Consider the following 26169-nt stretch of genomic DNA (forward strand, 5'->3'; position numbering starts at 1 on the left):
TGTTGGTTTCAGCTCAGCTCATGAGATCTCGGGGTCTCGGGATTGAGCCCCATGTTGGTCTTCATGGTCAGTGCAGAGTCTGCTTGAGATTCTCTCTCCTTCTCTCTACCCCTCATTTGAACATGTGCTTGCATGCATGTTGTCTCTCTCAAATAAATAAGAGGCTCCTAGGTGGCTCAGTCAGTTAAGCATCTGACTTCAGTTTAGATCATGATCTCAGGGTCCTGGGATTGAGCATGAGATAGAGCTTGCATCAAACTTCCTACTTAGCAGGCCTTCCTCCCAACCCCATGTGCTTTCTCTCTTTCTCAAATAAATAAATAAAATCTTTGTAAAAATTTTTTTAAATTTTTAAATAAATAAAATCTTGGCAAAAAAAAAAAAAAACCCCTCCCCAAAACTCCCCTAATGTGCAGCTAGGATGGAAACCACTGTCCTAGCATACTTTTGGTAAGAAGAGCCAGGCAAAGTAGCAAAATAAAACAAGATGAGACAATCAAAACCAAAATGAGGGCTCAATTCCACATGTCCAGATAAGCAGTGAGACCTATGAACACGATTCCTAAAGCCAAGCACCATTATCAGTTTCTCACTCTCCCCCTCCCTGACCCTGAACAGCCCCTTTCTGTCCATCCCTTTCTACCCAGTCCTCCTGCTATCAAGCTAGCTCACTCCCCTTCACTTTGCACCCGTCCCAGTGTAGAAGCCCCTCATCAGCCTCCCTGCCTCCTTTCCTGGCTCCGTCTGAACTACGCTGCACACTACCACCAAACCGATCTGGTTGTCATTCTCCTCCTCGAAACCTCCAACAGCCTCTTCCTGCTATGTCTAAACTCCTTAATTTGGTAGAGAAGAGGCCACCACCAAGGCCTTGCCCATTCTGTTTCCAGATGTCTTTCCAGCTCTCATTTGTCACTACTAGCTGAAAAGGAGCCTCACTCTGTTCTGATCAACCTGCATGGTCTATAATTACCCAAACATACTCTATTTAAAACTTCAAAATTCAGGGGCCTTTGGAAATAGAAGCCAAATGTTTTGCCCCAGATCACACAGCTAGTGAGCAGTAGACTGTGTATTTCATTCCAGATTGGGGCTGTGTCCAAAGCTGCTAAACACCACCTTATTCTCTCTCTGTGGAATGTCGCCTTCCATATCCACCTGTGGAAATCTTACCTATCTTTCAAGCCTATTCGTTCCTAAAGCTTTCCTTGTCTTTCCTGTCTGAAGTGACTTTTCTCTCTTCTGATCTTCTTTAGCACTCTATTTGCTTATTTCACAAAATATCGTGACAACAGAGTCCTGTGATGAGCTTCCTGAGGTTCAAGATACTATGTTATGGCCTCATTGGTCCTTTATAACTCCTAGCAGCACCATCCACACTGTCAGCAGGCAGCAAAGGTCTGGTGAAGAATAAACTGTCATAGGAAGCTTTCTGTACTCGCCCAACCCAGCCACACTGAGGCACAGAGGTATCCTTACTTTTACCCTGGGTATCCTGCCATCCTCCTCTTCACGTGCATCAATTCTGCCTTATTCTGTGTCATGAGCCCTCTGCCAACTGCCTATAAAACATTTTGCAACCTGGGAAGGGCTCTGTTGCCTGGCAACCACTGTAAGGTTTAGAAAGACGCATATGGTGGTAAGTAGGAATTGTAGAAGAAACAAGGGTTCTTTCTCTTTGGAACCTGAAATGGAAGCTAGACAGTAAGGTATAGGTTAAATTCCTGTTTTGGGCTTTCTTACCCATTGTCTCTGTTTTATGTTGAAAAAAATAGGGGTGGGGTGCCAAGTTGGGTATGAGCAAATGTCAGGAAGAGGAAAGGGGGGATAACTGGTCAGACAGCTATTGCTTCTCAAGAAACAAACAGCATTCTAGGAAAGGGGGAAACTCCTATTCATAAGAAATGACATAAGGAACATAGAGCAGAAAAAAAGACACCAGACCAAAACATTAGTCCCTTGATTTTGTCTTCTCTTCTCTTCTACATATGGAAGATACAAGTCCTACCACTCAGTGCTTCTCTCTGCACTAGTTCAGATGGCACTCCCTGTACGCTCCTCAGTGTGACTCAGAAAATGCTGCAAGTACAAGATGAAAACCACCCATTTTGTTTAGCATATGACTGCATCTAGGGATCGGTAAAATTAGATGGTAAGTTTAAAAAGAAACATAGTGAGAATGGGAGGACTGTGTCTACCTGTTGCCCATCTCCCTGCTTACCCCCTTCCTTTCCTGCTCACCATGGAAGGAGAAGTTGCTAAACTGATGGGTCATTGTTTTAGAATGCAACTGAGCCAAAGAGGGAGATGAAGTTCAACTCCTATAAACCAGAGAGGTAAAGGCAGGAGGACTGGATTTCCCCCCTTTTCTGTCAGCAGCCTTCTTCTTACTCTATAACAAATACTCATCGATTGAAATGAATTATATCAGAACTGGAAATTCCACCAACAATACTTCTTGAGAACCTATTATGCACTGGGTACTGTGCTAGGATTACAGATAAAACAGAAACAAAACAAAACAAGCACTGGTCCCTCCTCAACTTATTCAGACTAATGGGAAATGCCAAAATAATTTCCATATACTGTGGTATTATATAAGAGGTAAGCTCAGGAATCTATGGAAATTAAGCATCTGTGAGAGCAGAACTGAAGTGAGGGAAGGAGCTGTTGAGGAAATGAGATAGACTGAGGACTGATGAATGTCTAGAATTTAGCCAGATCAAGAAGGGCAGGAAAGGCACTCAGTAGAGAGAACCACTCGAGCACAGCCCAGAGACACAAAGCATCCATCCTTCAAACCAATAAAATGCCAAATCATCACGTGTCTGTGTAGTACATACCATATTCAGGGATCAAAGGAAGAAAGGAAGTGAATTTAAGCACTAAACTTTTAAGAAGTACCTTAAAAAAAAATCCATAGCCTTCTCTGAAGAAATAAGAATGGTAACAAGCAAACACAAAAACCAAAAAAATCTTTTAGAAGTGGGTTTGGTTAAAGCAAACAACTCAACTGCCTGATCTCCATAAGTGGGATGAAACACTAGGTGGCCTTTCAATCACAAAGCTGGCGTTGACCTTGAAATCATATGAGGCAGACAGAAGGCAAGCTAAAGAGCAGACACATGGCCCAACCTCACAGCAGTTGGGTAAGAGAGACTGTCATAAGCACTATAACCCCATGGAGGGCCTTTCTTGGCTGGAAAGTGGACACAGCATTAAGATTTGGGTCTGGACCCCACTCCTGGCTCAAGCTCTGTCTGTGAAACGGTTGTCTCCAATACAAACTCTGTTCCACACTCCAACCCTTGGAGGCCTGAGTATTTACTCACTTCACTGGACAAAGGTATGAGGCCCAGGTTAAAGAGAGTGGAAACAGCAGACACCAAAAACATCTTTGTCAAGATCTCGGCTATAAGGACAGCTTTTACTCCCAGCCTTTGTTTCCTTGCTCTCTGCCTTAAGTTTCTTCATCTGAATAGAACAGGTATAAAATCTGCCCTTAACTTCCTTATTTAGGGGAGATAAACAAAGTTAACTCCTAAAATGGCTTGACTCCTTGAACAATGGCTATGTGTCCCAGAAGACAGGCCCCAGGAGGACAGAATCACCTCAATCCAGAGCACTGAACCTGAAGGCACAAAATCAGCATTAGCTACTCAGTCAAAGTTTCATTCATTCAAATGTTTAGTAAGTACCTCCTATGTGCACACTAGAGTCAGAATGGACACTCATTTATCACTGTTTTCTAGACTCTTCTGCCATCCCTTGTCTGTGATGAATAAACAAGAGAAATTGGCCAAGCTACATACTAGCGTGGGTCATGCTCAGGGAAGATTCCATCTCAACCCAGCCCTGACACATGGGAAATTAAGAATGAAGCCAGTAGGGCGCCTGGGTGGCTCAGTGGGTTAAGCCGCTGCCTTCGGCTCAGGTCATGATCTCAGGGTCCTGGGATCGAGTCCCGCATCGGGCTCTCTGCTCAGCAGGGAGCCTGTTTCCTCCTCTCTCTCTCTCTCTGCCTGCCTCTTTGCCTACTTGTGATTGCTCTCTGTCAAATAAATAAATAAAATCTTAAAAAAAAAAAAAAAAAGAATGAAGCCAGTGACTGGGAAGGTAGCAAACCGCTGTGTTCAGCTCACCTGGGGATGCTAGTCAAGTAAGTCATGACATTTAGGAAGTCTTCCTCTGGGAGGTGTTTGAACCCCACAAACTCTGGAAAAGTGATGATGGGGGCACCATCTTTCCCTCGGCCTCCTGCAACAAAAATGGGTGGTGAAGATGTTAACAAAATGTCTTCATGTCGTATCCTGCAGGTAAGGGACTTTGACTAACATCAAGCTGGGAGCTAGATACTGGTCTCCCCCTTTTCTCTCTGTATTATTTCAGACTAGAATGTGAGAAGGTTGATATGGAACTATCTTGAAAAAGTCTCTTCTCCTTCATGCTTGTTCAAGTGTTATGAGAATTCAACCCTTAAATCCTTTGAAGATAGTTACTGTATAAAAGGTAGTATTAATTTAATTACTTTAGCATAGGAGGAACAGTAAGTAATTCCAACGTGAATATATAATATTGTTCTTTATTTCTGTAATCAGTAAATATCAAAGCTAAAAGAGTATGGTGGTTAAGAGAATTCATTCTAAAATCAGGCAGCCCAGGAGTGCCTGGGTGGCTCAGTCGGTTAAGCGTCTGTCTTCAGCTCAGGTCACGATCCCAGGCTCCTGGGATCAAGCCCTACATCGGGCTCCCTGATCAGCAGGGAATCTGCTTCCCCTCCCTCTCTACTGCTCCCCCAGCTTGTGCTCTCTCTAAGAAATAAATTTTTAAAAATAAAAATAAAATAAAATCAGTCAGTCTGGTTCAAATCCTGGTTTGCTACTTGATTTCTACATGATTTTATGCAAGATACTCAATCTAAACAGGAGTTTCTGTCTATATATATATCTCATAGGAATAATACTTGTACCTACCTCAAAAGGTAATGTGAGGATTAAGTGAGAACATATATGGAAAGCAAGGGAGTACAGTGCTTACTACATATAAGTGCTCAAAAAACAGTGACCATTATTATGGTTATAATTATTACAAGGAGGAAATAATCAATGCTCTTCAATAGCTTACCAACAGGGATAGAATACACCACTGTGAAAATAGAAATGTAAAATTAATATTTAAATATTTAATCTATCAGAACAGAAGTCACTAGATTAAATGAAACAGATGCCCTTTCCTCATCTCGCTGCAGTGAGGTGCAGTTATATGACTGAGTCCTAGTTCCATGGTTCCCAAACTGTGTCCCACGTACCCAGAGAACCAGGGTGAGCTCGCAGAAGCACCATGAATATTTTAAATCTTTGAGGGAAACAGCAATAGTTGGCATCTATAGGACACCATGTATGCTACCAGCTTGAGATAGTTCACAATTCCAACATTAAATTGCGCTATATTCTTTGGAAAGTCACTGCATCTTTATGAAGTTGGGTTTTTGGTGGCTGTTGAGATAAAGAGCAAGTACAGTATGAAAAGTAATGTAGGGGGAGCCTGGGTGGCTCAGTTGGTTGGGCGACTAACTACCTTTGGCTCAAGTCATGATCCTGGAGTCCCAGGATCAAGTCCCACAACCAACTCCTGGCTCCATGAGGGTCTGCTTCTTCCTCTGACTTTCTCCCCTCTCATGCTCTCTCCCTCTCTCTCTCTCTCTCTCAAATAAATGAATAAAATCTTTAAAAAAGGAAGGAAGGAAGGAAAGTAATGGAGGACAGGAAAAAAGGGTGGTGATATCCAGTCTCATTTCAAAGCTTGAGATTATTGTAGTTACCTAAGAATGCAACTTAACCATTACTTTTTCTTTCAACTTACGTGTTTGTTTGTTTTTCCAAACAGCTACTAAGTCCTAAGGATATATAGGGTTACTAAGTTGTTTTAACTGTTAGGTATTGCTTTTGGCCAAAATACTAAGGCTGAGATGTCTGAGACTGAAAAACTAAGGCCCCAAGAATGGCAAAAGCTACAGTCAGTGAGGTAAGAAATGAGTTGCTGGGAGCACCTTCTGGGCTGTGCCCATGGAGGAAAACTACTTTAAGAAAAATAAAAGCTCCCAAGTGAGGCCAACTACAAATGACAGCACGCATTACACATCTAATGAAAGAGGTATGGCAGGGTGTGGCTTAATGAGAACTGTGTGATTATGAGGGTGTGGCATCAAGGAAGAAATTACAGAAAAGAAGACTCAGAGAAGCAAGGGCGGGCCATGCACCGTCAATGCCTTCTTAAGGAGAGGACCATCTTCCTAAGGAGATGGTCCACCATCACGGGAATCTAGGCCGTGCCAACAGTGTATTTGATGACACCACCACTCACACCATCCAATCCACTCTGCTGCTCTGAGCCCACACCTGATAAGCACTTTCTGCTTAGACTCCTTTACTTTCCCTGTAAATTTGTTTCCAGGACAAAAATGTGCTGTCAGGCAAACATGAGTATTTGTATCACGTAAAGAGTAAGAGAGCCTTGTGGTTTTCTACACCAGTCTCTTCTAGGTACTGTCAATGTTGGGTGAGGCTCTCAGAGACCAATCACTATGGAATGAAACTGTGTGATACTTGTTTGGATGACTAGCCATTCTTCTCTGGGAAGTATTTCTTTATTAATTCTACATGTTTATCTTAAAAATTTTTAAAAGTTACCTGCAGATCAGATACTTGTCAAACTTTGACATGGTGTTAAGCTGCCTCATTGTGTTGACTGAAGACAACTCAAATCGGGATACTATCAGCTTTCACCTCATATTCTTCCTCTTTGCAGTTTTATACCCATAGGAAGTTTTAGATAAATGCAAATTAAGAGAATTTACATCTCTAGTAATTAGTAAAATTACTAGTTAAAATTAGTAAAATTTAGTACTAATTACTAAAAAGTAAAATTAGATGCATTATAACACTGTACTAATTGCATAACCAGTATTTGCCAAGAAAATAGCTAAAACATTTCAAACACTCTGGACACCCTAAAATATTTATTAAGATAGGATTATACTATTTAATGATTTTGTCTTTTATTGTTAATTATAAATTAAAGCTCTTCACACCTAAGTAGAGAAAGATAGGTGGAGTGTTCTTATATCTTGGTTAATACCAATACTGAACACCAGAGAGACCCAAAGTTAACTGGGGACACCACCTGCTGTTGAAAATTAACCTTAAGGGACAGAAGCCCCAAGGAGACAAAGCTAAGCCTCAATACAGTCATTGACAACCCACAGCAAGGCATTCGGTGCCACCTTGTGAGAAAACATGGAAATGCAAAAGGATGAAGGTGTGCCAAAAAAGTCCTATTCAAGGAAAATAAAGAAAACCAAACCACTTGGAAGTTAAGTAAAGTGGTGACTCAAATTTTAGTACTCCTGGTATAATTTTTACCTTCTCATTTAAATGGAAGAGGACTAGGTTCATTGCAGAAAACAGCAGTAAGTTCTTGGGATACATAAGAGTACTCCCATGAGGGTCTGGTGTTGGCTGGCAAGAACTTTTGTCCTATAGAGAATTTAGAACACTAGGAAATCCTATAGGAAGATGGTGAAGACCAACAATGAAAGAAAGAGGTAGTTAACTGCTATTTGCCTCCCCAAATCCATTTTCCTTCTCTCTCCCCCCAAAAACTGATTTTAGCTGGGAAAATGGTAATACCACTTCCTGGGAGACACATTAAAAATGTCAGGGCCTGGGATACCAAATAATCTATTCTATATAATAAAGAATTGTCCTACACCCTGTGCGATTCCTGAATATCTTAACAGAAACTCAGTATAAGTGAGAAATCCAATTACAGTGATCAGATCCTATAAATTCTGTTTTATATATAATAATAAATGTTTTTTTAAGTTTTCCATTTTATTTAGATATAATTGACATATAACATGGTATTAGCTTAAGGTATACATACAATGATTTAATATATGTATATAATGTAAAATGATCACCACAATAAGTTTAATTAATATCCATCACCTCACAAATCACCTTACAACTCTTCAGATCTAATCTCTTAGCAATTTTCAAATATACAATATGGTACTGTTAACTGTAGTCATCATGTTGCACATTACATTTCCCAGAATGTATTTATCTTATAACTTGGAAGTCTATACTTTTGACCACTTTCCTCCACTTCCCCCCAACACCCTGCCTTTGGCCACCAATCTTTATCTCTGTTTCTATGAGCTCAGTTTTTCTTAGGTTCCACATACATGTAAGATGGTAACGTATCTGCCTTTCCTTGCCTGACCCATTTCACTTAGCATAATGCCTTCAAGGTCCACCAATGGTGTCACAAATCAAAAATTACTTTTAAATGGTTTAAATATATACTGAATTGTTCATAATTGTAACTACCCTATAAATTGAAGGAAGATAATACTGTGTTCAGAATTTATCAACTCTGCTCAGAACTATGCCAACAATTGTTTACTCTTTCAGAAAATCACTACAGTAAGGCCACTGAGGGGGTCTGATCACCCACACCACACCCCAGCATTTATAGCTATCATATTCATGGTGACTCTGAACACCTATTTTATTACTTTTTCTAGTACAGCTAGAACTACATATTGAAATACATATTTTTTACTACTCTTACTTGCCTTTTATTTCTCCTTTACTACTCTCCTTTTCATTTTCTTTCTTTTTTTTTTTTCAGTATATGCATGAATAGGGGATAGCTATTCACCCACCAGGAGCACACTACTGAACTAAATTAGCTAGCTTCCCATGACATTAAGTGTATCCATATAACTGATCCAGGTACAAGTCAGTGGTATGTGGTGTGTGCTGCTGCTGAGCTGAAGCTTCTAAGAAGCCATATGCAGTCTTCTCCCTGTCTGCTTCCTGGATACACATAATAATATGGCCACAAAGTGGATAATAGTAAAATGAGCCATAAAGTGAAAGGAACCTTCATGTGTGAGGAACAAGGAGAAAAGTCATCTGCTGACCACGAACATACATGCTGGAGTGCTCCAAGCCAAATTAACTAAATTCCCATTGTGTTTGTCTGAACTACTATACACTTAGGAGTCTATTTGGTATAGCGGCTCAGCCCACCCTAACTAATACAGGTGATGGTATCCTAAATTCCAACTCAAGATGGTGTGGGGGGGTAATGTAAATCATTTGTTATGAAAAGAAGATTTCAGTCCAACCTGCTTGAGAACCATTTCCGTAGTCTACACCCCTCGATACAATAGCCACTAGACATACGTGGCTATGGAGCACTTCCGATATAATCAGTCCAAATTGAGATGTGCTACAAGTGTGAAATACAAACTGGATTTCCAAGACAGTGTGTGGAAAAATGTAAAGTACCTCAACAATAATTTTGAATAGAGATGATGTGTTGGAGTAATATTTTAGATATGTGGGTTAAATAAAAGAGCTATTAAAATAAATTTCACGGGCGCCTGGGTGGCTCAGTGGGTTAAGCTGCTGCCTTCGGCTCAGGTCATGATCTCAGGGTCCTGGGATCGAGTCCCGCATGGGGCTCTCTGCTCAGCGGGGAGCCTGCTTCCTCCTCTCTCTCTCTCTGCCTGCCTCTCCATCTACTTGTGATTTCTCTCTGTCAAATAAATACATAAAATCTTTTAAAAATAAATAAATAAATAAATAAATTTCACATGTTCCTCCTTGCTTTTTTTAATATGGTTACTACAAAATGTAAAATTTTGTGGGTCAAAACATATGTGGGTCATGGTTTATTTCTATTAAGCAGTACTGCTCTTTATATTTTGTTGCATTGGTTCTCATTTCCTGGATGCCAAGTTACTAACTCTATCTCTGATTTCGGCAGAAGTTCTGACTCTGGGTATTTCTTTGATTTGACATTCTCCATTGTTTCAGTGAGAATTTCCCACTTTCTGGGGGGAAACACTGTGGACTCCATAAACCTAAGAGTATTTTACAATTTTGTTATTAATTACTTCTAAAAGGTTATGTAACAGTGGGGGGGGGACTTAAAGACAATGATTTCAAGGGGGAGAAACAACTATTAAGTGGCTAATTTATAACCAACCCTTTCTCTCCTGACCACCTTCTATTGTAGCCATTTCAAAGCTACATATTCATCTCTCCTGACCTCCTTGCTGGCAGATAGGGCTGCACAACACAGTTCCGGATGACACATAAGCAGAAGTCTACCAAGAGCTTCTGGGAAAGTTCTTGCTCTCCTGGCCAAAAGAACAGAAGAAGCCAGCATTGCTTCTTTACCTTCTTCCTCCTTTGGACACAGACTTGATATCTGGAGCTGCAGCCGCCGTACTGACATTAAGACTTCAGAAACAAGAGAAACATCCAGAGAATCGCAAAGATGCACCCTTAATGTCTTTGAGCCACTGATCCAATACAAGGAATTTCTACTTTTGGACCTCTTGTTATGTGGCTTAGAAACAAAGAAACAAGTCCCACAAGCTAAGTTCTCTTAAAGCCAGATACTATGCAAGGCATTTTCCTTAAAACAACCCACTTTATCAATGAGAAACCTGAGGTTCACAGTGACATACTAATTGTGTTGGAATGTGAACCCAGAGTTGTCTGAGCCCAAAGCCTGGAGTGTTTCTATCACACTAACCTGCTTATATCTTCTTACTTCCTAGCTAAGCCCTAAATTTAGAAATATCCCAAGAGGCCCTGACCAGTTTTATCAGTCCACTATCAGTTCTACCAGTCACTATCCAGTTCCTACAGTGGCCCCTGCCCACGGACTTGACCATCCGGAGGACCCCAACCATCTGGCCACAAATCTGAGTCACCCATCTCTCCCATTAGCCATGGGAGCACACTCGGAGCACAGCAGGCCAGGCAGCTGGGGCCTCACTGAGAAAAAGTCTCCCTGCTGTCATTCCCAGCATTCCTGGTTGACGGGGCCTCTGGCTCTTTCCAGAGCTCAGTGGAATCTGTAGAAAAATCTGTAGCTGGAGTACCCTCACCCTACTTGCCTTAATCAGGAAACAGAAAATGGCCATGACCCAGACCAGAGGCCATAGCTGGGTTGCCTCAGTGTGGGAAAAGACCTAAGCATGGAGATTTCTGTTTTACAACCACAAAGACACTGGCACCCACAACGGCCTCCTTACTGACATTTCATGCCACTTCAGGTAAGGACAAAAAGCAGGTCTAGTAATTCCAAGAACGTGCTGACTCAGAGAACCCCAGGGCTACTTATTTTCTTTGAGACTCGCCACGTTGCAAAGGCTACAACTGCTAATCCATGCTCCTCTCTCATAAGAAGGGCAAACTTGAGGCCACAAGATGACAAGAGAAGCTCAAAAAATGAGAGACTGTCTCTGCCATGGTCAAAGTGACTCTCCTAATGCAGAGGTGTCCCTTTGGTCCAGTGTGTTTTTCTGTAGTTATATGCTCTCCGTTAAAGACTGACAATTATCTCTGTTACTGACTTAGTTGTGGCATTATACACCATTTCAACTTTGAGCATGGCTTTGGTTCCTTATACAAATTATATCATGCCAGAAAGAAAATAATACTTTTTGTACTACAATTCAAAAATAAACATTTTTATGGGATTAAAATATATCAGGAAAAAAAGTAAATTAGTTGATAGTTGTAATGTTAAGCATTTTTCATGTACTATGTCTTTGATCCTTGAAATTATGATGATCCCACCCATTCATTACACAAATGAGGAAAGTGAGGCTTAGAAAACTGAGTTGCCCAAGGAGATGTAGCTGGCCAATAGCAGAACCTAAATCCCTATCTAGGGCTGTCTGACATCCATTTCTTTATTGCCTCTGAGAAATAAGAATAGAGAGAAGCACCTCAGTAATACTCCAAAATTGTAACTTTGGATCCTTTAATGCATGAATTAATCAGTCACTGGACTACTTCCCTAGATGAGCCATTATATATGCTAGAATCCTATGCTGGGACATTCAACTTTTGGTATAAGGATACAGAAATCTGCTCCACCTCATTTATCATCCATTCCAGACCCTGACACGTGTGAGCCTTGCAGCCTTCTGGCATAGGACCCCAGCAGCAGTTGTCAGAAACCCAAAGGGCAATCCCCATCCTGCCTTTTGTTTTGCAGAACCCCAGCCTCCCCATGAGAAGCTATGCACCTTCAGGAGACTGGTTAGCATCCCCACCAGGACCATGACTACACTGCCTAGGCTGGGGATATAAGGAGCAGTCCTCACAAGACAGACCAGGAGGACTCGGATAATTTTGAACTGAGCTCCTATTATGTTATAGTTTCTGTTCCAAGCAATACAGGTAGAAATTTTAAAATGAGGACTTTGTACTTACAGAGCCTTCAGTGACTATAGGAGCAGCGGTCAGTGTAGAGGAAAGACCAGAGAATTCCCCAGAATGTCTGGATTGTATAAGACGTCCCCACCCACAGTACAACTCTGGGATGGGGAAAAGTATGCCAATAACAGAGATTAAATTTCCCTCAAACTCAGTAAGATAAGGACTTGGAAGCAGATTAAATATGATTTAGAGAAAGGAAAGAAATGTGTCTTTTTTAATATCCATGTTGTAGGGTTAAATTAATATCAACTTCATATTCTTTGTGATGGAACCAAGGCAGCTTTGTTGCTTTTTTCTGATCTAGAAGATGAAGAGAGTAACTCAACCTCCTTATTCCTCTGTGACATGTGCTAAATCTCACATGTGTGGCAATCTCACACCATGCTTCTAACACAGGCCTAACTATAATTTAGGGTTTGGTATGTACCTCCAGTTTCAGTAATCAAAGTCACGTCATCATTCGCTAAGTGAATAAGAAAGAAGTGTGTTCTAGTAATGACAACTTCTCGGGGCTCAGAAGATTCCTAGCCTTTTATGAACATTAACCTCTCTTTATTCCCAAATGCTCAATGGAAACCAATGCATTAAAATTAGGTTCATAAAAGCTAAGAATAAAAGACAAATTTCTCAAAGATCAAAGAACCTCACCAATGCTCTAGAACCCTTAAAACCAAACTCTCTTAAGGTTAGATCTTAGAAAAACCTTCAACAAGAATGTAGGAAGAATATCATGATGGCAGCTGATATCAGTTATTTCCTTTTCCTTCCTCAAAATCTTTTTAGCTCCATTCTTCACAACCTCAAAGAAATGCATTCCCTTAAAGAAGATCAAATTGCACCCAAAAGCAATAGCAATGACATCTATGAGATCTGCCCCTCCTCCATCTGTTCATTGTAACTCTGGGAGAGGCTGAAGGGGTGACTGACTAAGACTTGGGTCCACTGTTCATTAAGGTCCAAGAGGCTGGGCCCTTCGCAACAAGATCTCTGCAGCAAAATCTAAAATACACATTAATTTGCACCTTACCTGAGAGAATGGCAAACTGTCTGTGAAGTTGTTCAATTATATCCACTGCCACCAACGGCCTGATTTCCTGCTGCATAATTTCATCTGCACAAATGAAATACAAATTAGTTTAAATTTGTGTAAATCACAAAGAGAATTTAAAAGGAATGGGGGGGGGTAAGAAAGGGAAGCTTCATTACTAGGGAAATCTGGGACTTATCTAGGTATGATTACAGGCACTTATTCTCTTGAGAATACTATTCCCGAGATGCAGGAATGGATCTGGGTTTTGTGTGGTTATACCCATGAGCACAGGAACGCATTCCTAGAGCCTCTCCCAAGGGTCAATGCTTTAGGAGGGTCAATGCAAGGAAGGGGCCCTGAAGCTTAAGCTTCTGCAGCCTCACAAAATAGCTCCTCGGAGGATCTCATTGCCAAGGCAGGTACTCATGGACCTGCCCATATTTAGGTCTGCAGGACATCTTAAACACAAACAATCTATGTCCCCAGAGTTCATCTCAAGCTGGGTCATAACATCTATCTGACATTTATGAAGGTTCTTTGCTTTTTGTTTCCTTCCCTCCCTCATTCCTTCCTTTATGCCTCCCTCCTTAATTACTTTTCTTCTCCTTCCAGGATACTTCAAGGGAACTCTTCCCACTGCCAAGCATGTTTAAGGAGACCTTTCTCCATTTTGTTAATTAAAGATACTCCATACTGAATAAAAAGTTATAGGCTTCCAAGGCAAAAATTCAAATCTTTCAAGCACAAACCTATAAATGTCCTCTAGCCCTAAGAGTGATTTGTAAGCCTTATGATTTGCAATCTATCCATCTGGGGAAAGGGGATTAGAGAGGAGAGAAGATTGAATGGAAATCGTTAGCCTGGGCTGGAAAGAGGAAGACATTTCACACTCTCACTGCCTAAGATATGATTATCCTCACTTAACTACTTCCCAGAGAATCTCAAAAAATAAACTGGCTCTTGTTTCTATAGCAGTTAAACATCAGTTAGGATTAAGGCAGAGCCACATAGTCTTGTACACTGATGCTAAACAGGAATCTCCCATTGATTCGGCCTGGAGTCAGGGTAACAGTATGATACTATGAGGCTGACCAATCGGAAGATTGTATTGTGGAAGCTCCTCCCAGAACCTTGTTTTCCATTTCTCAGCTTTAGTGTGAAAGTTCAACGAAGTGATATATATGGGGATATACACAGTAGATGCTCAGTAAATACTAGTTATATTTCTTTGACTGGAAAGGACTTTCCCATGTTTGTTTTCTGAAAGTTTTCTTTTTAAGATTTTATTTATTTACTTATTTATCTATTTATTTGAGAGAGTGAGAGCATGCCTATGAGCAGGGGATGAAACAGAGGGAAAGGCGGGGGGGGGGTGGATCTCAGGGAGGGAAAAAAATCTCAAGCAGACTCCCACTAAGTGCAGAGCTGACTGGCACTTGATCTTAGGACCCTGAGACCATGAACTGAGCCAAACCAAGAGTGGGATGCTTAACCGAGTGAGCCACCCAGGCGCTCCTAGAAAGTCTTGTAAGGGCTGGGGCAAGTGCCAGTTTAAATGCTGAGACCCTTCTTAGGTGCCTGGGTGGCTCAGTCAGTTAAGTGTCTGCCTTCAGACATGATCATGATCCCAGGGTCCTAGGATCAAGTCCTGCACTGGGCTCCCTGATCCACACAGAGCCTGCTTCTCCCTCTGCCTCTCTCTGTCTCTCTCTCTCTCTCATGAATAAAATAAAATAAAATAAAATAAAATAAAATAAAAAAGATATGCTAAGAGCCTTCTCAGTGAATTCTACCACTTTCTCTGGAGGAAAGCAGGTAAACTCAGAGCTCGTTCCTTCATCCCTCCTTTCTCTTTTCCATCTTCCTCTTTCCATCCTGAATTCACTAAAAATTCACTAAACCCCTGTTTCACTTTATTATAGTGGGTACAATAATGACACTGTAGTTATATTTGGCAAAAGGGGAGGGTCTTCTTGGTTTTATACACAAACCAAAGTATTTAACAGTAAAATGATATTAAGTCTGAGATCTGCTTAAGAATGCTCAAAAGTTCCCTCTCCCCAGCCAAAAATGTATGGGGCAGGGGGAGGAGGGGATGAAATCAGAGTGACAAATATGGATAATTGTTAAAGCTTGTTGATGGGTCCGTGGGATTTCATTATATAATTCTTTTGCATATATTTCAAATTTTTCATAATAAAATATAAATTTAAACATAGGGAATTTAAGCAGGAACAGGAGTTATATAATTGAAGAGTTTTCCAGAATATAATCTCCCAGGAGTCTGAGAAAATGGTATACTCAAAAATACAGCTGGATTACTGTATTTTCATACTTGAGAGAGCATATTTAAGAGACAATGACCCAAAGAAAAACCAAGATCATAAGATGCTATTGTTATTGCACCTCAATATTTGAGGTGTGCTTTAGACATTTCAAATAGGTAAGATTTGAAAATGGACAACAGAAGTGAATTAAGCCAACCATCCCCCAATCCATCTCATTTTTTAAGTGAAGAAATGGAGACCCAGAGGGATTCTGACCTTGCCTGTGGTCATGTAATTTAAGCATGGCCTCAAGGTCAGCCTGGGATCACCCAACTCTAAGGACAAACCTTGGCTTTCTATGATAGGAGTTCCCAGACCCTTGGTCTTGAGCAGCACTGGCCTCTACCACTTGTGAGAGGGTAACTAGTGTCTCTCATCATGGGAGTCTGTAGAGTTTTGCCCAGCCTTCCAACAGAGAAGGTTTACCAAATGGGTAACCTGGGGTTACCCAATGAACAGGACTAAAATGTATAATTCGTTTTTCAAAAATAGAAATGAGCTGGTTTGCCTTTACTGAGAAAGCTTGGCCCCTCGCCAGGGAGTAAAGGGGCTGTCCTTGAAGATATCCAAACAAAGAAAACTCCTGACCCCACCTGGCCAGCCAAAACAGATCATGCGTGTTCCTTAGACTCAATGCTGACCCAGAGCAAGGAGATGATCTCAGACACACCAAGCTTTTAGTGATGCCTGACATCTATGACCCTGTTGGAAGAGGTTCAGCCCCAACTCGGTTCAGCCCCAAACAGGCCACATTCCTACTGTGACCGAAAGAGACACAAAGACCAGTCCTACTGCTGGTAAGCCTTGCTATCCACTCCTGTCTAGATGGAGTAAAGAAGGGAGGGCAGGAGCTCTTTGGTGTAAAGGAGCACCCTTCTCTGCAGTGGGAAAGAACCCAGACAGCCCTGCATGGGAAAGCCATTTCTGCCAACTCCTAGCTAGACAACCAGAGCAAGACTGAGCTTCACTCAGCTTCAGCATCCTCTGTTGCAGAATAGCTTTGCCTTCTCCAGAAACAGCTGGGCAGTGATGACCAGTGATGACCCTCCGAGGTGGTGGTGCCTGCTATACTCTGCTTGGGCCCTGGGTCCTATGTGGAGGCTTCCTGCTTGCTGCTTGCTATTTTTGGTGTGCATGGATTAGGGAGAAACTTGTCTATTTCAACCCACACAAGGCCAGGGGAAGTGATAATTCAATTTCAACACAATCTGTATCCTGGGCAAAGTTACAAATAGTTCGGGAGAAAACCTGTCCCTTTTCTATCCCTGATAAGTATGCAGGTGAGTGATTGTATACTACCCTGGACCCAGAGTTTCAGAGATGCAAAAGGCATCGAAGGGTATAACACAGCCTCCTCGGAGATGGATTAATAGCCTCACAGAATCCATGGAAACTCAACTTGGGAAGGCAGCAAATGCCCTGCACTGTCTGCCACCCAGTCTGAGAGAGTGGTGCAGGCTCTGGGGCAAGACCTTTCCCACTGATGGCAACCGTCCTCACAGCAGAAAGCAGGGAACTGCTGATAACAGCTATTTGCAATCTGCCTGCTGCAACTGGCCAGGAGTAAAGGGCAGCAAAACCCTTAGCCTTCCACCCTGGCTGTTCTGAAATTTCAGTCACATTGGGATTTGAAAGTTTCCAGTATGGTCTGAAGAAAAAAAGAACCAAATTGCAAAGTAAGTAAGTAAGTTAGGGAAATAAACTTCGGTCTGGACCGAAGAGGGAAGGCAGCCCCAAGTTTGACAAACCCTGCCACATGTCTACTTTGCCAAGGGAATGTGGTGAACAGGAAAAAATGGAAGAGTTTGCCACCTAACTGGACTAGGAACGGGCCCAAGATCCCTGATCCCAGCCTGTTAGTAACACTAAGGAGCCCCAGCTGTGAGCCAGCCCTGACCACGCACCTCACAGATTAACTCATTTAATGAGTTGGATAATGACAGTAAAAGAATGCACCCCTGCACTAAAATGAACTTCTTCTGACCCAGCCCGCCTTCTTATCCCCTCAGCTAGACTATACTTGACTGCCGGGAAAACAGGTGTGGACTAGAAGCTTGAGAAATCAGTTGCCGGGCTGGTACGCAAAGCCACCTCATGGAGACACGCTGTTTGACTTCTCTTTTTTTATTGGCCAGGTCAGGAATAACACAAACCCATTTTTCCTTCTTTTACTGGCCCCTGTGCTATCGCAATGCTTTCCTGAACCATAAGATAGCACTAAGTCTTGTCCACAAATTTAATGATGAATAAAAAGCAACAGAAAAGCAGGTGGAAGAATTTTTTTTTGAAGGAGAAATTCAGAATTTTAAAAGCAAGAACACTGGAAAATGACCAACTTCTTATTAGTCAAATAGTGCCATTAAAACAGCAATAGAATATCTCATTCACCGATAAAATAACAGAGATTCTAATATCCAATGCTGGGATCTTGTTGGAAAACCAGAACATAACCTTGGTGAGTGAAGCTGGTAGAGCCCTTTTAGAAAGCAGTTTCACAGTATTTTATCCAGTGATTATTGTGTAGCTACATACCAAACCCTTTGTATGCAGTATCTCATTTAATCCTCAAAACAATGCTAGGGGCAATTTGAACTAGATTTTCAATAGCTCATCCAAGGTTAAGTAGAGTCAGAATTTGAATCCATCTCATTCTGAACTCCAAAGCCCAACATCTTAACTATTACAATATATAGCTTCAATACACACTCATTAAAATCTTCATAATCCTTCATCCTATATATGGAAATTTATGTCAACAAAATAGTAAAATAAAAACTTTATACATAAAAAGGTAGACTGGAATATTATTAATAAGAGTGAAAAAATGAGGGATGCCTGGGTGGCTCAGTCAGTTAAACAGCTGCCTTCTGCTCGGGTCATGATCTCAAGGTCCTGGAATTGAGTCCCACATTGGGCTCTGAATTGAGTCCCACATTGGGCTCTCTGCTCAGCAGGGAGTCTGCTTCTCCCTTTCCCTCTGTGGGTGCTCTCTCTCTCTCTCTCAATAAATAAAATCTTTTTTATAAAAAAGAGTGAAAAAATGAAAGCAAATATTATATGATTATGAAAACCATCTCCATAGAAAAAGATTTAAGGTATATCAAGGACATAAAAACCATATGTGATTGTAGACAAGTTAAAAGAGAAAAGAAAAAACGCAGTGTATTAGTACAGGCATATGAGAAAAGAACACTTGAAATAGTTGTGTTAGAGTAATGGAATCATATTGTGGTTACCCTCTTCAGCTTACATAGAGAAAAGTATGTTCTGGTAGCCTTTATTTTTCATGCTAATAGGATTTTATTGAAGTATAATTTACATGTGGTACAATACACAGGTCTTAAGTGTACAGTTTGATGAATTCTGATAAATATATACACTCATGTAACCATCAGACAGGTCAAGATATGGAACGTTCCCATCACCCCCAAATTTCCTTGTGACCCCTGGTCCAGGCCCCACACTTTCAAGGGCACCACATCTTACCACTCTTCTGCCCATAAATATGTGTGTTAAAGACCACACGGGTGCCTTTGTCACTTGCAATCTGGTATTCCAGGCTAACAGAGCACATTGCAGCCCCACACATCTACCCTCTTAACACCACTGGAGCCCCAGGGAAGGACTTCATAACATCTCTTGATCTGTATCTTCAAAAGAAAAGGCGACTGCTTTCCAATGCTACGCCGGTTTGTGGGCTGTGCCACGGCTGACATCAGGGACAGACACTGCATCTGAGCGCGGGGAAGACCAGAGCCGCAGACGTGCTTAGTAAGAAAAGAGACAAATTAATTATCACATCAAATCCTTCCTCTGACATGGCATGAAAGCTGTAGATTCTCATCTAATGAAATCCCACGCCAAGCACTACCAAGCATCAACCTTCTTTCTTCCTTCCAAAATGTGAATTCCTTGAACACAATTACAACACTTAGATCACATTGACTTCAGGTCACTGCTCTCAAGAGAGCTCAAATTATGTGAAAATCTCAATCATAACAACAGTGCTTTTGCTGACATGAAAAATCTTGTTAGCAAGAAAAAAATATATGTATTTCATGGATTAATTAATGACTTACAGATTACAGATAACTTTACTACGCATCTAAATTTCACAGGTCCATCAACACAACACTCAGACACATTCAATAATTCAGTTTTGTCATCTTTGCTATTTTCTGACTTTTACTCAGATAAAAACCACTGCTTTATACATATTTTAATTTTGTTCCTATGGCAGTATGTTTGTAAGGTAGGTAGGAAGATAAAACATATTTTATTTAACTGTGGCATGTGGGCCTCCATTCCTTGTCCCAGGCTCTGCAGTTACCTGTTTAAAACTGCTTTGAGAACTAGTAAGATACTACTAAACATAGTGTTTCTGCTAATACTTACCTAAATCCCATTTTACCTTTCTTTCCTTTGCAGAGTGGATATGTTTTTTTTAAAGCTCCTCAATTTCTGCTGACATTTCATATTACCCTTGTATAAGCCAAGCACTGCAGAGGTGGACATTTCTATGCAATGAGTTTCCTTAGCAACAGTGGCAGGAGAGGACATTCCCCTGTAGCCCTTCATAACTCCAGGACAGATGAAACTGAGCTCTGCAGCCTGGCGTATTCTGCATAAAAAGCAATCAAGGCCCTGCAGGAAACTGAGAAAATCTATGAAACTACTAAATCCCTCCTTCCCATAAGGCTTCCTGTTAGAAAACTGGATTTCAAATGCCCCACCTGAATTTTAATCAATACCTTGCACTGAGCCGTGCTTCTCAAATTATAATGGATATATAAATCACAAGGTTTTTAAATGCCGACTCTGATTTAGTAGGCCTAGGGTGGAGCATTTTAACAAGTTCTCCTGGTGCTGCTGATCCAACAGAGAAATCAGCACAACTGTTCTTGGTCCTGAGACTATTCTTGTCCTTTCGTGTTGCTTATGAAAATACAGCTCAGGGAAGGGAAAAAAAAATGTTTTTTTGTTTTGTTTTGTTTTGTTTTAAGATTTTATTTATTTATCACAGGGGGGGGGGCGAGCACAGGCAGACAGAATGGCAGGCAGAGGCAGAGGGAGAAGCAGGCTCCTTGCTCGGCAAGGAGCCCGATGTGGGACTCGATCCCAGGACGCTGGGATCATGACCTGAGCCGAAGGCAGCTGCTTAACCAACTGAGCCACCCAGGTGTCCCAAAAAAAAAATGTTTTTATTTGGGTTGTTTGCTGTCTGCTTCTTTTATCACTCAGTAAAAATAATCATCTCTATGTGTTCAAAGTATTCTTAAAACAGAGTCCTAGATGGTGTAAACGTTTCCTTCTGTGCTGACTGTGAGGTCAGCACCCTGAGAAACAAAACCCTGGCCTGAGAACCTGTTTACCTCTCCTTCCTACACATATCCACCTCAAACTTGCCACACTGCCTATGCCCTCTCATTCTTGGCCCATTCAGACCAAGTTTAATGTCTGGAAGCAGTGCCTTGGGCAAAACAATATAATGTGGTATACGATGGAGAGATGAGAAGAACTGATATGAGTAATAATCATTTTTTTTAAAAGATTTTATTTATTTATTTGACAGAGAGAAATCACAAGTAGTCGGAGAGGCAGGCAGAGAGAGAGAGGGAAGCAGGCTCCCTGCCGAGCAGAGAGCCCGATGCGGGACTCGATCCCAGGACCCTGAGATCATGACCTGAGCCGAAGGCAGCGGCTTAACCCACTGAGCCACCCAGGCGCCCGAGTAATAATCATTTAATGTTGCATCCTCCCAAAAATTTCTACACTTTTATGAAGAGATGAGAAGAACTGATATGAGTAATAATCATTTAATGTTGCATCCTTCCAAAAATTTCTACACTTTTCTAAAGCTCCTGGGGGGGAAAAAAACAACTTCACACAAAAGAATCAAAATGGTAGGATTTTAGATGTTTTAGCAATATGATGGATAAACAATTTTATTTTTGTTTAAGAAAAAGTCCTATAAACTCTAGCAAACATTCCTTCCTTCCTCTCTTAATTGATTGATTGATTGATTCATTCATTCATTCATTCGTTCGTTCGTTCAGGTATGGAAACAGAATGAAAAGAACTGGACTTGCATCTGAGCTTTGCCACTAACCAGCCCCTCTATCATCAGGGTCTCCTTCTGTAAAATGGGAATGAATAATAGTTCATATCCTAGGAGGGCCACTGTGAGGATTAATACTACCATTTATTGAACACTTACTGCCTACTGGGCACTGAACTACATGCTTTATGTACATTATCTAACTTACTTAATTAAAAACCATGTGAAAGCAGTTTGTATTTAAGAGATTCAACAGAAGCTAATTAAATTGATCATTCAGTTCTTTGAGCTATGATCTCAAGGATACTACAATGGATTTCTCACCAACACCCATGTTATTGTCATGCATTGTTGGTTTGCACTGAAATTCTGCTCATAAACTCCCCTTAGCTGACCTTTCTCTTTCACTATGAAACAAGTCTGATATAAATTGCTTTGTGTTCAGAAGGATTCAGGAGCAAAACAGAAATTATAATCAGGTCAAAATATAAATAAGCATGTAGTATATGATAAAAGTGGCATTTCACATGGGGCCAGAGGGCGATTATTCAACAAGTTGTGTTGGCTCAATTCACTGGTCACTAAAGGACATCAAGTACAGTGATTAACAGCATCACCTCTGCTACCACAATGCCTAGGTTCAAATCTTAGCTCTGCCACTTACAGCAGACTAATCTCGAGCAAGTTGCTTGACGTCCCTGTACCTTAATTTCTTGATCTGAAAATGGAAGAGATTATAACACCCACCTGATCTAACTGAATCTGATCGAATTTCAATTAATTGAAATTCAATTGAGGTTCAATTAATTGAACCTGATCGAACTGAATTAATATAGCTAGAAAACTTAAGAAAAATTCCTGGTATATGGCAGGTGCTATGTAAGTTTATTTTATTTTATTATTGTCAAAATGTTTAAGTGTATCCATGTTTTTACTTCTTGCCAAAAGGACAAACTCCAGCCAGATTTAATAATGAAACCATAATAATACTAGAAGAAAATGTAGGAAAATATTTTTATGATACCGGAATCAGAACAGCCTTTCAAAGAATGGCAGAAATACCAGTAAGAGAAGACTGATAAAGTTAATTTAAAAATCACTTTGGCAGGGCAAACATACCTTGAACAAAGTCAAAAAATAGCAACAAATTAGAAAATGTACCACATATATAGTTGATAAAGGGCTTATCTTCCTAGAATATAAAGAACAGGCTGGATAGAGCCTCCCCAAAAGATAAGACCATGTCCTAATCCTAGTACCTGTGAGCACTGCCTTGTGTGGAAAGAGGGTCCTTGCAGACATGACTAAGTTAAGGCTTTTGAGAGGCAGATTCTACTTGGAATCATCTGGGTGGGCCCAGAATGCAATCATATATATTCTCATATTCTCCACACTCAGTGGAGAGTCTGTTGGAGGTTCTCTCTCTGACCCTCCCCCTCCCAAAAATAAATTTTTTAAAAAAGAGAGAAAGGGAAACAGAGGAGAAGACCATGTGAAGAGGGAGGCTGAGACTGGATTGTTGCAGTCACAAGCCAACACAGGCCTAGAGCCACCAGAGCCCGAAAAAGCCGAGGAAATAAATTTCCCCTGTAGCCTCCAGAGACCCGCACCTTGATTTGGGACCTCTGACCTCCAAATCTATGGGAAAATAAATTTCTGCTGTTTTAAGCCATCAAATCTGTGGTCAATTTAACAACCACATAAAACAAACACAAACTAAGATCAGACAATTCCTGGAATAAATACAGCCAGTGAATGAATGTCAGATTGCAGCCATATCAAAAAGGCCTTTTAGACACTCCCAAAACCTACGTTAAGATACTCAGATTTTCATAGTTGTCTTGAGTCACAAACAGAATAAAATGATTGACAGCTAGAGCATGTAGGCAAACGTTTTATAACCTTTTATAGTGGGGGGGGGGACTAAAACGTGTACATAATGCTATGAGTTTAGAATTCAGAAGTTCTTCATAAGCTTTCAAACTACTTCCTCTCCTCACTACCAACAAAACTGTAAAGCTCTTGTGATTCAACTTTAATAAAAATCAGGGCAATAATTTACACTTGAATTCAAGTGTATCTGTGCCCATGCACAGGTGAGCATCTATGGGTTTTAAGAATGGAAAGCAAAATCTGATTAACAGGGCAAAATCTGATTAACAGGGGTGCCTGGGTGGCTCGGTCATTAACTGTTGGCCTTTGGCTCAGGTCGTGATCCCAGGGTCCTGGGGTCAAGCTCCACATCAGGCTCCCTGCTCAGGAGGAAACCTGCTTCTTCCTCTCCCACTCCCCCTATTCATGTTCCATTTCTTGCTGTGTCTCTGTCAAATAAATAAAATCTTTTTTAAAAATCTGATTAACAAGTTGTTCTTTCTTAAGTAGCAAATACATGGTATTCCTTGCCTTTGATAAGATAGCATATGTATTATAGCCTATATAAGTACTTGATGTATACTATAAGCATGAATTCAGAAACTATACTGTAATAATGATAAAGCATACTTCTCTATTCAGTAATTCCCCTCTTCAGGTTCCAAATATAAGTAAAGAGGAATAAAGAGAGACAAGAGACTAGAGACTTTTCCTAGTCTGTGATCCAAGGGGAATGAATGTATTATAAACATTTTCAAGGCAAAAAAAAAAAAAAAAAAGAGGAGAGGGGATGGAATAATATCTAAAAGCCCATCCATAAAAAAGTAGTCTTAGAAACAAGTAGTCTCTTTCAGCTCTTAAAACATGTGTCTTACTGGCTTCCAAACACAAGTAAGTCATACTCAGAAATGCTCTTCCTTCTCAGCCAGCCCGCTGAAGGGAACTGTCTCTTTTTTCTACTCTTAAACCACCAGTCTGTTATTAGTTCATATGTTTAAAAATGAAGTCTTAGCATTTCAGATTTAACACTTTTTTCAGATTTAACATTTTTCTTCAGGAACATGAGTTTCATATCTGGATTCTTATTTTCATTTTATGAAAGCAATATATGCTGATTATTTTTTAAAATAAAAAAAAACATCAAAAATAAGAAAAATAAAATTCCTTATCACTCCTTCACCTCAAATGAAACAGTTATCTCACTGGTGTATAACAGTCAATATACATATTTATGTATAGACATAAATGCTCTTAAAATGGATTCACAGTTACACATTCCATCCTACAACCTGATTTTTTCAGAATATTTGATCATCTCTTTTTAATATGAATTTTTCAATAAATGACCATCTACAATATTGTTAATAGCTGATTAATGGTTTTTTTTAAAGATTTTATTTATTTATTTGACAGACAGAGATCACAAGTAGGCAGAGAGGCAGGCAGAGAGAGAGGAGGAAGCAGGCTCCCTGCTGAGCAGAGAGCCAATGTGGGACTCGATCCCAGGACCCTGAGATCATGACCTGAGCCGAAGGCAGTAGCTTAACCCACTGAGCCACCCAGGCGACCCTGATTAATGGTTTTGAAAAGCCCTTTTATTTCAGCTCAGGTCATGATCCCAGGGTCCTGGGATCGAGCCCCACATCGGGCTCCCAGCTCAGCAGAGAGCCTGCTTCTCCCTCTCCCTCTGCTTGCTGCTCTACTTGTATTCTCTTCATCTCTATCTCTCTGTCAAATAAATAAAATCTTTTAAAAAAAATAAAATAAAAATAAAAAGGCCTTTTAAACTCCTCAATAAACCTGAAATAGTACTGCAAGTAAATTCTTTTAATATAAATTTTGTTAGTTAAGTCATTATTCCACAGAGAAGGAGGATAAATAATGAAATATACATAAAAGAAAGGCATCATTGCTCTCACAGTACCTTGTTCTGCCATATATTCTAGCCTGGTGCAACTTCCCAGGAAATGGTGGTAAGCCCTCATCTCTGCCTCTGTGATCCGCACCGAGGTGTAAGGTAAGTATCTGGGGTCTTGCTGCCCACACTTCTTACACCAGGAAGCCATTGGATCCCAGGAAATGGTGCCACCTTGTTCTCTCTTCATTCCTCTCAGCACTGCACTCAAATAAACGTGTTTAATCCTTTCTCCTGACTAATCTCACTGAGGTTCATTCAAGGTCATTTCACTGCTGAGAGTTTAGCTTTGGATTGGTGAGTGCTCACAGGATTACATGCCCAATAGTTACTGGACTTTCTTATTTGGAAAAAAGGGAAGCAGGGGGCTGAAGACGTGGGGTAGAGAGAGAAATCTTAGAGTCAATGAGAATCAGAATTTTTTTTCTTTTTTCCTTTTTAGCAGAATCCCAACTTGAGACATACATCATGCCAGGGGTGTTTAAAATAAAATAATAGACAGGGATAAACTTTTTAAGGAATGCTCCTAAAAAATTTATTCCAGGTCACAATCCTCCCCTCCCTCTCTTCCAACCTCTCCAGGCTGCAGAGGAATAAAATCCAGAGACTTAACACTGCAGCCAATAGAAATTACTATCTAGGCAGAC

The 26169-nt window shown here is 40.7% G+C and overlaps 1 protein-coding gene across 3 annotated transcripts in view; it reads right to left on the reverse strand.

Moving 5' to 3' along the window:
* Nucleotides 1–26169, reverse strand: part of MCF2L2 (MCF.2 cell line derived transforming sequence-like 2) — a 247975-nt gene that overhangs the window by 196241 nt on the left and 25565 nt on the right. For 2 of the 3 annotated variants that reach the window (XM_004745499.3, XM_013052557.2), the window contains exons 2-3: nt 13348–13431; nt 4143–4257 (exon numbers count right to left, since the gene is read on the reverse strand). In XM_004745499.3, the coding sequence (XP_004745556.2) occupies nt 4143–4257; nt 13348–13431 (199 nt within the window). Of the gene's footprint in view, nt 1–4142; nt 4258–13347; nt 13433–26169 lie in introns of those variants that run through there. The other variant, XM_045088666.1, reaches the window with a different exon arrangement.

The sequence above is a fragment of the Mustela putorius genome, unplaced genomic scaffold, assembly GCF_011764305.1.
Source record: "Mustela putorius furo isolate JIRA1106 unplaced genomic scaffold, ASM1176430v1.1 tig00003834_pilon_pilon_pilon, whole genome shotgun sequence".
Classification (NCBI taxonomy): Eukaryota; Metazoa; Chordata; class Mammalia; order Carnivora; family Mustelidae; genus Mustela; species Mustela putorius.